The following is a 13,593-nucleotide window of genomic DNA, read 5'->3' as shown; positions in this document are numbered from 1 at the left end:
GTGGCAGTGTCTCTTTTAATAATGGCTAGGTGTTATAACAGCAATGCTACTGCATTTCCCCTAGTACTAATTGATTTAATTTAAAGTATGCATAGTACTTCTATTTTTTACTCCTCCAAAAAACTGGATTATATGATGAAATGGTTTTCTGTGTGTTTCTGTCTGATGATTTCCTGCATGAGATCTGAACTCCTTGTTCTTGCCTTTTAGGCTATATGCATGTCTGATGTTGTATGTTGTTTTGTTCCTCTCCCAACCTCTCAACTGGGCCAGTTGCTCATCTCGATGCTACATATATCATGATCTTCCATTCCTGTCTAAGTTCCATCTTCCACTCTCATCCGATGTGCTGAATGCATTCCCAAACCCAATTTTCCAAGGAGCCTCTATATTCAAATCCATCTTAAAGATACATTCCACAAAAATTAGAGTATTTTTTAATAAAATTTTAAAAAGCCAATTACTCCCTCTTCGCAGCAGCACTGAGGGAAGTCTGGGACAGAGGATAGGCCTATGTCGGGTAGTCCTTGATCCCCACTGGGCCCTAGGCCTCCAACTCACATTTAGCGGAGTAGCCCGGCCCCTTTGGAACAGGTCTCTCCAGATGTCTGGATGCCATCCATGCCTGTAGCCTACCAGGCTGCCCGGGATGTTATGTCCATGCCGGTGAGTGGAGCACCACTGATGTCGGCCCCGCACTCCAGAGGCAAGCTGCTGCTGGGATCTCCACAGTTGCCTCCGGCCCAGTACCAATCTCGGTCGAGGGAATGTTCCCAATGCCGGTCACTGCCCAGCAACTGTTCGGGGCAGAGTCAGTGTAGATCGCCCTTGACGCTGACCAGACTGGCTGGCTGGGTTCCATCTGGCCAGGACTCTCGGCACCGCTCATCCTCAAGGAACGAATATCGACGGGACTGCAGCAGGTGTCGCCAATGGCCCTCAACTCGGAGGGGGTACCGCAGTCGGTCACAGCACGGTCATCGACGCCGTTCCCACTCGGACTCCCGCTCCAAGTCTCCGCCAAGACATTGCAGCCCCAGGCGTCGATCGCAGGTGTCTCACCGTCGCGGGCCCGCCTGTTGAGGCCATTCGTGGAGCAGCTGTTACCATTGGTACCGGTCCTCCACGTTGAGATTGCGGTCCTGTGGCCTACGTAGATCCCGGCACCACCGCTCTTCCCGGTCCAGAGACAGCAGCAGATCTACACCAGCCCGGCCTCCATTCGTAGCCGTCCTTTGATGGGCCAGGCCAGCCAACCCAAACAGCTGGCCCCACTGGTGACACAGCAGGTGCAGTGGCACAGAGCGTCGTGGCCGGCCCAATGGTGCCAGTGGGCACCGTGACCTCTGGCGCAGCCCCTGGTGGGAGCTCACTCGGTGGCTGGAGCTTCGGAAGCACTGTCAGCCTCACTCTCCAGACCTCCGAAAAAGGAGTCCGTGGGACGTACGTCCTCGGCGCCATGCCCGGAGTCCAACCAGGTGGTGGACCCTCCGGTGCTGCCCAATACCCAGAGCACCGCACTGGCCTTCTCGCCCAAACTGGAGGAGGCGATTGTGGCCCTGCCCCCCTCTGCCCTGCAGGAAGACTTCAGGGCCCATCAAGAACTCTTAAAGAGGGTGGCAGCAAACCTCCACCTCCAGGCAGAGGAGATGGAGGAGCCCTCAGACTCCCTGTTTAATGTGCTGTCCCCGTCGGCACCAAGTAGGGTGGTCTTGCTCCTCCATGAAGGCAGTGCCCAAAGAGTTTATGGGGCAAGGGGTATTACTCCCATTATTTCCTTATCCCAAAGGCCAAAGGGGGGCTCAGGCCCATCCTGGACCTGCGAGGTCTGAACCAGTACATGGTGAAGCTCAAGTTCCGCATGGTTTCCCTGGCCTCCATCATCCCCTCCCTGGATCTCAGGGACTTGTACGCTGCCCTCGATCTAGAGGACGCATACTTCCACATCCACGTATTCAAGGGGCACAGGCGCTTCCTCCATTTCGTGGTGGGACAGAATCATTACCAATTCACAGTCCTTCCGTTTGGTCTGTCCACTACACCCAGGGTGTTCACAAAATGCATGTGGGTGGTAGCAGCCTACCTCAGACGGCGGACGGTCCAGATATTTCCCTATCTGGACGATTGGCTTGTCAAGGGAACCTCCTGGTCTCAGGTGAGGGATCACGTGGCACTCCTCCTGTCCATGTGCACCGCCTTGGACCTGTTGGTAAACAACACCAAGTCCACGCTAGTCCCGGCCCAACGCATAGAGTTTATCGGGGCGCTCCTGGACGCAGCGTCGGCCAGGGCCTCTCTCCCGCCAGACAGATTCGAGACCCTGAAAGGTTTCATCCACTTGGTCACAAGGTTCCCAGTGACAACAGCCAGGGTTTGCCTGCAGCTCTTGGGTCACATTTCGGCGTGCACGTACGTGGTCAGTCACGCCAGACTCAGGATGAGGCCCCTCCAGCTCTGGTTGGCCTCGAAGTTCTCCCAGGCCACGGACAGGATGGACAAGGTCCTCATCGTGCCAGACTCTGTGGTCACCTCCCTACGGTGGTGGTCCGCCCAAACAACCTGGGGTAGGGGGCCCATGTGGGGAACTTTCAGACCCAAGGCCTGTGGTCGGCTCAAGACCTGACTCTGCATATAAATGTCAAGGAGCTCAGGGCAGTGCAGCTGGCATGTATGGCCTTCCGCTCGCACGTGGAGGGCAAGGTAGTCAGGATCCTCACGGACAACATGGCCTCGATGTTCTGTATCAGCAGGCAAGATGGGGCCTGATCCTCTGCCATGAAGCCCTCAGGCTGTGGGACTTCTTTATAGCCTATGACATCCACCTGAAGGCCTTCCACCTACCGGGCGCCTGGAACAGGAGGGCAGATCGCTTAAGCAGGGACTTTTCCTCGCAACACAAGTGGTCCTTCCACCCAGAAGTGGCCCACTGGCTCTTCCAAAGGTGGGGAACTCCCCAGGTGGACCTATTCGTGACTCGGCAGAACCAGTGATGCCCCCGGTTCTCCTCCGGGGGAGGGTCTGGGGAGGAGTGCTATCTCCAATGCCTTTATCCTGTCCTGGTCAGGCCAGCTTCTCTACGCCTTTCCCCTGTTCCCTCTAATCAGCAGGGTCCTGAAGAAGATAAAGACGGACAAGACCCTGGTCCTCCTTATTGCCCTGGCGTGGCCCAGGCAGCATTGGTATGGGACCCTCATGGGCCTGGCGGTAGCTCCGTCATGGTTGTTGCTGCTCTGCCCAGACCTGCTCTCTCAGAACCAGGGCCGCCTCCTCCATCCCAACCTAGCGGTTCTTCACCTCACGGCGAGGCTGCTCAGTGGTTAGGTGGAGAGGAAAGGATGTGCTCAGAACAGGTTCAGCGCGTCCTCCTTGAAAGTAGACGGCCCTCCACTCACTGCGCTTATTTGGCGAAGTGGTTCTGGTTTTCTAGGTGGGTGGCGGACCAGAGTGTCTCCCCTGTGGCCGCCCTGATCCAGCTTATCCTTGGTTACCTCCTCCACCTGAGGGCCCAGGGCCTGGCGCCCTCGCCAGTCAAGGTGCACCTGGCAGCCATATCAGCCTTCCATCTGCCAGTGCAAGGGCATATGGTATTTTCCCATGCTATGACTGGCCAGTTCTTTAAGGGTTTGGACCATCTTTTTCCGTATTCTAGACCCCGGTCCCACAGTGGGACCTAAACCTGGTGTTGGCTCGTCTCACGGGGCCATCGTTTGAACCACTGGCCACGTGCTCCTGGTCTCACCTCTCATGGAAGCTGGCCTTCCTGGTTGCAGTCACGTCGGCCAGGCAAGTTTCGGAGCTCAGGGCCCTGACCTCCGAGTCACCGTACACGGTCTTCTATAAGGACAAGGTCCAGCTCTGCCCACAGCCCGCGTTCCTCCTGAAGGTGGTCTCCGCCTATCACATGAGTCAGGACATCTTTCTACCAGTCCTCTGCCCCAACCTCACGCGTCCAGTGAGGAGCACCATCTCCACACCCTCGATGTGCGGTGGGCTCTGACTTTCTACCTCAACGGACCAGGCTGTTCAGAAAGTCCTCACAACTGTTCGTCACCTCGGCTGAGCGCTTGAGGGGCCAGCCGATTTCCACTCAGCGGCTTTCCAATCGGATCACTTTGTGCATCCATTCATGTTACGAGCTGGCAGGTGTCCGCCTGCCACCCATTGTGAGGGCACACTCGACTCGGGCACAGACCTCGTCAGCTGCCTTCGTGGCTCACATCCCCATCCAGGACATTATAGGGCCGCCATGTGGTCTTTGTTTCACACGTTCACCTTGCACTATGCGATCGTCCCCCAAACCAGGGATGATGCCGGGTTCGACAGGGCTGTCCTCCATCCTGGGAACTTGTGAACTCCTACCCACTTCCAACAGATATAACTTGGAATCACCTATTGTGGAATACACATGAGCAATCACTTGAAGAAGAAAAGACAGTTACCTTTTCTCTAACTGGTGTTCTTTGAGATGTGTTGCTCATGTCTATTCCACATCCTGCCCTCTGTTGGAGTTGTCTCTCAAGAAGGAATTGAGGGTGGGGTGAGCATGCAGCTCCCCTTATACTGCACTAGGCAGGCGTCACTCCAGCAGTCTCCGGGGAGCGCTCCCACCCTACAGGTACTGCTAGGGGAAAAACTTCCAGCACCAGTGCACGTGGCAAGCACACACACCTATTGTGGAATAGACATGAGCAACATATCTTGAAGAACACCAGCTATGGAAAAGGTAACTGTCTTTTTCCAGATTAAAAGACAATGACTGTCCCCCATCTTAGGTCTTAGCCAGGTTGCTGCTTGATAGCATACGGGGGTTTGGTGGGGTCCAGCCAAAAAGAGGGGAAAGAAGGGGGCAATTTGGCTGCTCTGGGACCTTCCCTCTCTGCCGCGGGCGTCCGGGTGGCGGCTGGCTGCCCGGACACTGAGCCCTGTCGGGGTGGCAGCCAGGACCCTGGTGTGTGCTGCGGGGAGCCAGGGGACAGCCAGCTGCCCAGACCCTGAGCCATGCTGGCTGCCCGGACCTCGCTGCAGGGGGCTGGGCGGCAGCCGGCTGCCTAGACTGGGAGCCCTGCTGGGGGCACAGGCCCGCGGTGGGCAGGCGACAGCTGGCTGCCTGTACCCTGAGCCCCACCATGTGGGGCCAGCAGTAGCTGGGAGCCCGGAGCCCGCTGCGTGGCAAGGCAGCCCGGAGCTCGCTGCGCAGCAGGGCAGCCCAGCTGGGAGCCGGCAGCCAAGAGTGCGCTGCCTGGCAGGGCAGTCTGGAGCCCGTGGCCTTTAGCACACAGTTGAGCTGGGCTGCAGCTGTGTCCTAATTGGGCCACAGGTTGAGAACCACTGCGTTAAACACATGTTTTATAGTTTTAGGCAGAAACCCCGCTGAATAGCCAAGGATGGCGCACTCTAATCTAATTATCTAATTATCTTATGATAATTGATACTAAGGATTAGAAAGGTTCCCAAATAATACAGATATAAATAAGGTCTCTTATAATTATTGTAAGTAACATAGAATAGCCTGTATGTAGACATATTGGATAAGCAAAATAATTTTTCATTTTGGGAAAATTAACCCCATTTCCTTCTGAGTGTCCAACTCCTGCATTTCCTGGCTTCACTGTTCTCTCGTGGTGGATGTAGTTGTTTCTGTGGATCTAAAGTCTCAAAATCTAAAAGTCTCTAAATATAATTCTTTTTGGCCCTAGGGCCACCTGCCGCCCAGGACAGACATACAAATCAATGGGATCTGTGCATAATTTGCCCTTGCCTAAAGAGTGGTCCTAGGGCTTCCTTAGAAACATTTCTGTAGCCTCAGTGCATGTCTGAATAGGTCCTTACTGCTGTGTGGCTGCAGTGGAAATCATCTCTGCTGTTGAAGAAGCCATACTCATATAATGGGGAGAGGTCAGCATGGCTGTGAGGGCACTTTAGGATACATGAGGACGGTAGCAGAGCTGGCCAGGACTGTGTGGATTTGAAGTTCTGTACCTGTTTAGACCCCTGCTGGAAATATCATGTAAAGGAAACTTCAGGGTGAATCTCTGGATTTCCTAGAGTCCTTTGTCCTATTACATAGGAGGGTACAACATATCTCATGGACATTAGGATTTCTTTTCAATCCATGTCAGTGTTTCTTTTGTCCATCATTAGTTTTTATTGCACACTGACGTCTCCTTGTGGGAGTTGTAGTTCAGATCTCCATTCTCTGCTGTTGGCCAGGATACCTGGAGGACCATGTGTCTCATAATGCAGTGTGGATTTCCCTGTGACCGAGCTGCAAGGTGCATAACGGGAGTCACATGACTGGGTGCATTATGGAAGATGTCTAGCCAGGAGAGATCAGGCTCCCAAATTACAACTCACAAGAGCCAACACGTCACTGTGGGAAAATTACGGTGTAATATTGAACGCAGTCAAACAAAGCATTTTGGTTTTAGTTCAGTAAACCAAAATCAAACATTTATATTTTTTCGTGATTTAGGCTGAAAACGAATTTTGGGGTTTTCCATACCATGGAAATTCCTAATTTTGCTCAGCTCTGTATATTTTATAGCTTTGTTTATGGCCAATTTCATCCTTTAACTCCAGTTCCAATATGATTTGCAGTGTTTTCCATTTGTGCAGTGTAAACCATTTGTGCTTAAGTACCTAGATGCTATGGACTAGTTTAAGGATAAAATATTTCATTTAACTGTTTAAAATATTTCACTTGAAAACATTGTTAAGATAAGGTGACCCAAAATGTGAGGTAGCCATTATGACAAAGAAAACACAAAACCATGGAGTAGATGCAGATTTTTAGACAAAAGTTTTAAAACCTGTAGAGCAGTGCTGCTTACACACAGTGGCTTGGAATTTCATGGGGAATCAAATTATCTAAATGACAAAGGCCTCTGTGCTCCTTCGGTGCAGCAAGGGAATGAGCAAAAGTCCAGAAACTGCATAAAAATAGGGTATGGTGCAACATAGCAAGGAACTGAATTATGGAGTAGAGAATAACTATGTAGTTAAGCCCTGTGCTACATACTTCCCGAGGCAAGGGCCTAAGTTGCCAGGCAAATGGTTGATGTACATAGTTTAATGCAGATAATTTCTACATTAATGCCTCCTCATGATATCCAGAGACAAACAATGGGAGTAATAGCATATGGTAGGCAGGAGTGGTGATTGTCTGCACCTCATGTAGTTGGGATGCCAGTGGTTGGGAGAACAAGGCTGGGAGGTGTGCAGAAGGATGTGTATTCTGAATATTTGGCTAGAGAGCCATAGGGTTTGGAACAGTGTTCTGTAACAGAAGTTGGTTGCCTCTTTACTATAAAGAGACTATCACCTGTGGCTGCCTTCAGATCATAACATTACATCGGAAGAGCAGGCTTTGTTCTTAAATGTAGAGGTATGTACATTGCTGATGCATGGACTGTCTTGCTTTAAAAACAATATTCACTTTTTTCTTTTCAGTCTGAAATTCAGAACAACTCCACACCATCTAATCAAGAGCATACTCAACCTGTATCTAATAATAGCTCCATGAGCCCGCGCCAGCGCCGTGCCCAGAGGCAGAGAAGAGTACCATCTTCAACTAACTTTAATCAGGTGCAGCAACCAAGAGTCAACACAAGCCACACTGGATCAACCGTTTTGATTGTCCTTCTGACTTTAGCATTGGCAGCTCTTATCTTCCGACGGGTATATCTGGCCAATGACTATATATTTGAGTTATAAGGTTTTCTCTGTCTTACGAGCAGTGACTTGAATGCTTCATTAAACATTCTGTATTGAGTATGCCATGAGAACTGTTTACAGAAGATTACTTTTTTATTTACTCTTTTAAGTCTTTACGAATGTTAATATACCTTTAGGTACATTGCTTTGTAAGTAGGACAAACGTTGACATTTCTATGAATACTAACAACTGTTAATGATCCATGAACACCCACTAGATACTTAGAGAAACAATTTGGTTGAATATGAATAATATGTAAAGGGTGGGGGAAAGAAAGTATCATTTGTGGCTACCTTATTTACTGATAAAAGGAGGCAATTAAAACAGAAAGGGGTTTTACACTTTTTCTCTGTGGAACATGGGTGCAGATAGTCATCCATATCTGAGTGAGTATAAAAATTTACGTTGGAGAAGGTCTTTTAAAATGAAACGCAGTGTCTATGTGTTGCGTTGTGTGTGCTCTTAATTCTGAGGGGGATAATATTTTGTAACCACTTTTATTTACAATAAGACAATTCTAAAAAAATGCATGAAATGTTGGTTCTGAGACTGTGCTCTCTGTGAAAAAAGGGGCCAGAAAATTGTTTGCTTTATTTTTTGTTTTTAAATTTTTTTGGAAGTTAGATTGGATAATCTTTTGCAAGATTTGAATGTCGTCTTCTAATACTCTCAATTGTATATCTTGCTTTTTTAAATTTCAAGATTATATAAAACATCTATTATTGCAATAGTTATAAATATGTAATATAATTATTTACCCAGAGCTATTGTCTTTTAATTATTCCAGAAATATACATAATGCATTACATTGAATGTTTCATATGTGCTGTTATTTGCTAAAAAAAACCTAAATATTTTCATGCTTAAACTCTGCTTTGCGTGGGCAAGCTTGATGGAAGCTTTCATGAAACCCTTGGCTCTAATGAATTATCGCAATTCAAGCCTCATTTACACAATTTTTTTTCTTGCACTTCATTGCAATACTTCAAGCAAAGTTTAAAATTTGAAAGTTTTTAAATATCTTTCCAGCATATCAAGATCACAGCATTCATGTGTATATCCCCATTTATTCATTGTAGGTGCTGGCACTTCAGGTAGGGGTAGGGTTGCCAACCCTCCAGGATTGTCCTGGAGTCTCCAGGAATTAAAGATTAGTCTTTAATTAAAGATTGTCATGTGATGACACCTCCAGGAATATGTCCAACCACAGTTAGCAACCCTAGATACCCTAGATTATTAGTGCCCTCTTGAATTTATTTAGCCATAAAGAACAAGTTCAATGAGATAATTATTTCCCCATTATCTGACTATATCAATAATCAAGACAATCTACCATTGCTCATTTAAGACTCAACAGAACCTCAGTAATTTTCACTTTACTAGTGGCAACTGTGATAGCTCTCACTAAAGCCAGACCGTCCCATCCTACTTCTTAGCAAAGATAAGAATGCTGTAGACAGCTCTCATATTAACGTTACAAAATATACTACATGCTAATATACTCCTAAGCATTATAAATAAGTAAAATTTTACACTTGTAAAAATTAATGGACAAATTATATATTTTATGTAGTGCCCTGGTGTGTGTGTATGTTTAATTTATTCACTTGCTAACTTGCAAAATTCAGAAATGGATTCCCAGTGGTTATTTTGAATTAGTGCTGCTCTGCTGTACATACAAACACGATGTATGTACATCAAAGCATCTTAGTTTAATTAAACATTTACAATAAAACTATATAGCATGTCTGGATAGATCAGCAGTTATTTAAACCTTGCATTGTCTTCAAGTCTGGAAGGAGGACAATCTGGTTTCCTATGGTGAAATTAATAAAAGTATTTTTCCCCAATAAGTATATTAGTTTTGGTAGGAATACGGTATATTTAAAATCTATAGACCCCATATTCCTGAAATAAAAAGTTGTTTTTTCCTTGTTGGTACATTGTTTGAATGCAGTTGTTCACATTTGCAAACCTGGGCCCAGATCATCCTTTCCCTTAGGAGAGGGCTCTAAAGAAAAAACCTTCAGTAGGATACCCTTGCAGAGTTTCTTCCTGATTGTACCTCTGAGAGATTTGCTGTCACCTTGCAGAACAGGCCCTGAGGTCCACCTTCAAACCTAGCAAATTCTCAGGGATACATCCATCAACCAAATTCTGCTCTTGTCCTTATGCAGCAGAACTTAAGTAAGGCTGCTGCACAAAACCCTCTGTACCCAAAGATAGGGGCAGGATTGCGCTCTTTTTTTCATAGATTCCAATTCCAGAAGGAACCATTGAGATCATCTGGTCTGACCTGCTGTATAACACAGGCCATAGAACTTCCCAAAATCATTCCTTAAGCATATCTTTTAGAAAAAACATCCAAGATTCTTTACAAATGGTCAATGATGGAGATTCCACCACGATCCTTGGTAAGTTGTTCCAATAGTTACTTACTCTTACTGTTAAAAACTTGTTTTATTTCCAGTTGAATTTCTCTAGCTTCAAATTCCAGCCATTGGCTAGCATTAGACCTTTCTCTGCTAGTTTGAAGAGCCCATTGTGATGCTGTATAAAAGAAAAGAGACCATGTTTATGGTAATGTATCATCACTAATGTATCACCACTGTTACACAATTGTGATAAATTTTATACAAAGTATGTCGTGTAAGGTATCGGAAAAGTTATAGTCTGCTAAATATGATTATCCTGTTTATATGCATGTATCGTCATTGTATATGAAGTTATGAAACTCTGTTCTGTATTTGTATCTCAACCCTGTTGTGTTTCTGAGTAATCCCCCAACTCAGAGATTTACACCAAGGCTAGCCAGCCTGCCTGATGGCCCATTAAGGACAATCAGCTCTTCCAGGGACCCCTCCCAAGGTCTCTTGTTCAGGCACATGTAGGCAATCAATGCCTCATGACTCAGCAAGGAACATGTGACCCAGGACTCCATGTTTGTGCCAATAACTTTCCATGCCCATGTGCTGTGCGTGTAAATTGCAGACTGTGACAACACTCTTTGTCTTCAGTCCTGCTTCATTTCTATGGACTGTGATTTTTCTAACAAGAAGGGAGCTTTGAACAAAGGACTGATGGCCCCCAATCTTTTTGGGTTATCCAGAGAGACATATTGCAAGGTAACAGAATTACCATCACTACTACTATCCTTACTTCTACAGACTTGGAAATCAATTGTAATGAATATGATTCCTTAAATCATTTAATAACTCTCCTTTTCTTTAAAATAAATCTTTAGTTAGTTTACTAAAGATTGGCTGCAGCGTGGTATTTGATGTGATCCTGAAAGTACATGTTGACCTGGAGGTGAATGTCTGACCCTTTGGGATTGGAAGAATCTAACATGGTGAAGTTTGGTTTTAATAACCTTTCATCACCAAGTCCGGTTGTCTGGTTGGTGATCGGGGGCTGGAGTGCCTAGGGGACTGTTATTTGGCTCTCTGAACTATTGCAGTGATACATGAGTTCACTTTTGTTACTTATGATAGAATAAATGACCAGTTTTGGGGTGTTTCTGCCCTGTTTCTTACAGTCTGTCCTGAATTTGGCATCCTTAGCTGTGACATACCAGGCAACGTGACATTTGGCGAAGTCTTGGGCAGGGTACACATCATCACAGGTCAATTGGGCTTTGGTTCAGAACCCCACGCTATGTAAGACTTAAATTGAATATTGAGAGTTTTAAGGGCTAAAGATTAGTGACCCTGAATGAATCACGAGCCTATGAAGCTATGAACACAATGTAAGGTCCATTATCTTATCTTCACATAATTTTTTATGAACACCAAAAAAACTTAAAAAAAAATTAAGATAATGGACCTTACAGGGGACATCTCAGATCAGGAGATGACCAATTTGCTCAGAATAGGAACAAAAGAATGCAAATGCTGGGAACAGTAAAAGCATGAAGAAAAAATGCCAGAATTTAGAATGAAGGAGAAGGTTGAGGATGCAGAGGAGAGCGTGTACCAGGGACACCAAGTAGAGGCTGAAATTGAAAAGGAAGCTCACTAAATGTGAATGGAACACCTGGAGACTGAGAAAGGTGCTCATGAACTGCAGCTCTGAGTCCTAGACAGGCAGGAGGAACAGCAGCCACAGCCTGAAATTCCATCTTCTCTCAATAACAGAGACTGACATAAAGTCTGTCCAATTCATAAAGACTCTGAATGTATTGAAGTATTTTCATCTACCTTTGAGCATCACCTTTGATATTGACAAAATTCATGAAGACCAGTTGATGCCTGTCCTGTTAAACTGACTGGAAAGGCCAGAGAGGTATTTAATGAAATGGGGGTAGAGGAGGCTTTTGTTTATGTAAAGTTTTTAAAGAAACAATATTGAATAGTTTAAGGTTACCACTGAGTCTTATAGGCTAAAATTCAGAAATCTAAGAATTTCTGGTAATGTTACTTATGTAGAGTGTACTCATAAATTTCTTGGTTTATGTTAAAAAGTGGGTTAAAGGGGAAAAAAACTTATTGTGACTTTGATAAACTGCTAGATTTAATTACTCTTGAGCGTTTGCTAAAATGGCTCCTGAAGAAATCAGACCTGCAGTATGCGATAGGAAGCCTGATGGCTAGTGCCACTAGCACTTTTGTCAGTCAAGCGTGTGAAAAAAAACATACCCCTGGCTGACATAAGTTTCACTGACAAAAATGCCAGTGTGGACAGCGCTATGCAAGTGGGAGACGCTCTCCTGCCAACATGGCTACCGCTACTCATTGGGGGTGTGGTTTAATTATGCCTATGGGAGACTCCCATCAGCATACTGCTGTTACAGGGGAGACTTTACAGTGGCATAGCTGCAGCGGTTCAGCTGTGCTGCTGTAAGGTCTGTAGTGTAGACATAGCCTCAGTCTTACAGGCAGCAGAAATCACTGATGAATTCATAGAAAACAGAGCTCATGAAGGGTGTAAGCCCCAGGAGAAAGGTAATCCCTTTGCACCCCAGTTTAAAAGGGATGAAGTGTTTAAGAATTAATCTAACCCCAATTTTATTAGAAAAGCTCATGGGAGCCCGGAACATAAATCCTCTCACCTGACGGGGAAACAGGTGGTCTGTCATCAGTCTGGAACCCCATGCCATATAAAATCAAATTGCCCAAAGCTTAAAAACACTCCACAACCTGCACCAGCAAACACCATAATAAATTCTAATGCTGTCACTTTAATTACAAAGGCTACTCATATAAGCTCCAACACTGCCACCTTGAGTACAAATACTAACCTTGCAGGTGTTAATGCTGCCACTTTAATTCCAGAATAAGTGGTGGAAGAGGAAAGCATCCTACCTCTCAAATTATATTAGGACTGAGATGTTGACTGGTAGTGAGGAATTCATAAAGAATGCAAAGGTCAATGGAATTGTGTGTACTTGATGGTGAGATTCAGCCTCTGATATTACTTTAGGTAAAAGGGAATTGGTCAGAGAGGGAGATTTCTTGCCAAATCAGAGTGTGAACATGTTGGCTCTTTCTGTAAAAGCGCTTTTGTCCACAATCCCCTTGAGTGGAAAAGTTTTGAAGGTGATATAGTGGTTGGTGTTAGATTTATTACCTGTTGATGCCTTGATTGGTAATGATATTTCAACTATGTTTAATCAGGTTAATATCATGACCAGGTCACAGGGAAAGTATGGCTCTGATGCAGCTTCCCTGCATGATGTTAGTGAGGGAAATTGTGAACAGGCTAGAGCAGTGGTCTCCAATCTCTTTACGCCCAAAATTGCATTTTGAATCTAAGGGCAACGCAGGATCTGCCCCACCCCTTCACCAAAGCCCCACCCCACTCACTCCATCCCTCCCTCTGTCGCTCGCTCTCCCCCACCTTCACTCACTTTCACAGGGCTGGGGTAGCGGGTTGGGGTT

General features: G+C 46.2%; 1 protein-coding gene across 3 annotated transcripts in view; it reads left to right on the top strand.

Annotated features, from left to right (window-relative positions):
* The window catches only part of UBE2J1 (ubiquitin conjugating enzyme E2 J1), a 58,036-nt gene extending 49,514 nt beyond the window's left edge, over positions 1 to 8,522 (top strand). For 2 of the 3 annotated variants that reach the window (XM_037894462.2, XM_037894465.2), the window contains one exon: positions 7,450 to 8,522. In XM_037894462.2, coding sequence (XP_037750390.1) covers positions 7,450 to 7,713 — 264 coding nt within the window. In that variant the 3' untranslated portion in view covers positions 7,714 to 8,522. The remainder of the gene's footprint in view (positions 1 to 7,449) is intronic. The other variant, XM_037894464.2, reaches the window with a different exon arrangement.
* Positions 8,523 to 13,593: the final 5,071 nt, after the last annotated feature.

The sequence above is a fragment of the Chelonia mydas genome, chromosome 3 (genome assembly GCF_015237465.2).
Source record: "Chelonia mydas isolate rCheMyd1 chromosome 3, rCheMyd1.pri.v2, whole genome shotgun sequence".
NCBI classification, from domain to species: Eukaryota; Metazoa; Chordata; order Testudines; family Cheloniidae; genus Chelonia; species Chelonia mydas.
The sequence above is the reverse complement of the archived record's forward strand: the minus strand, read 5'-3'. Positions and strand labels throughout refer to the sequence as shown.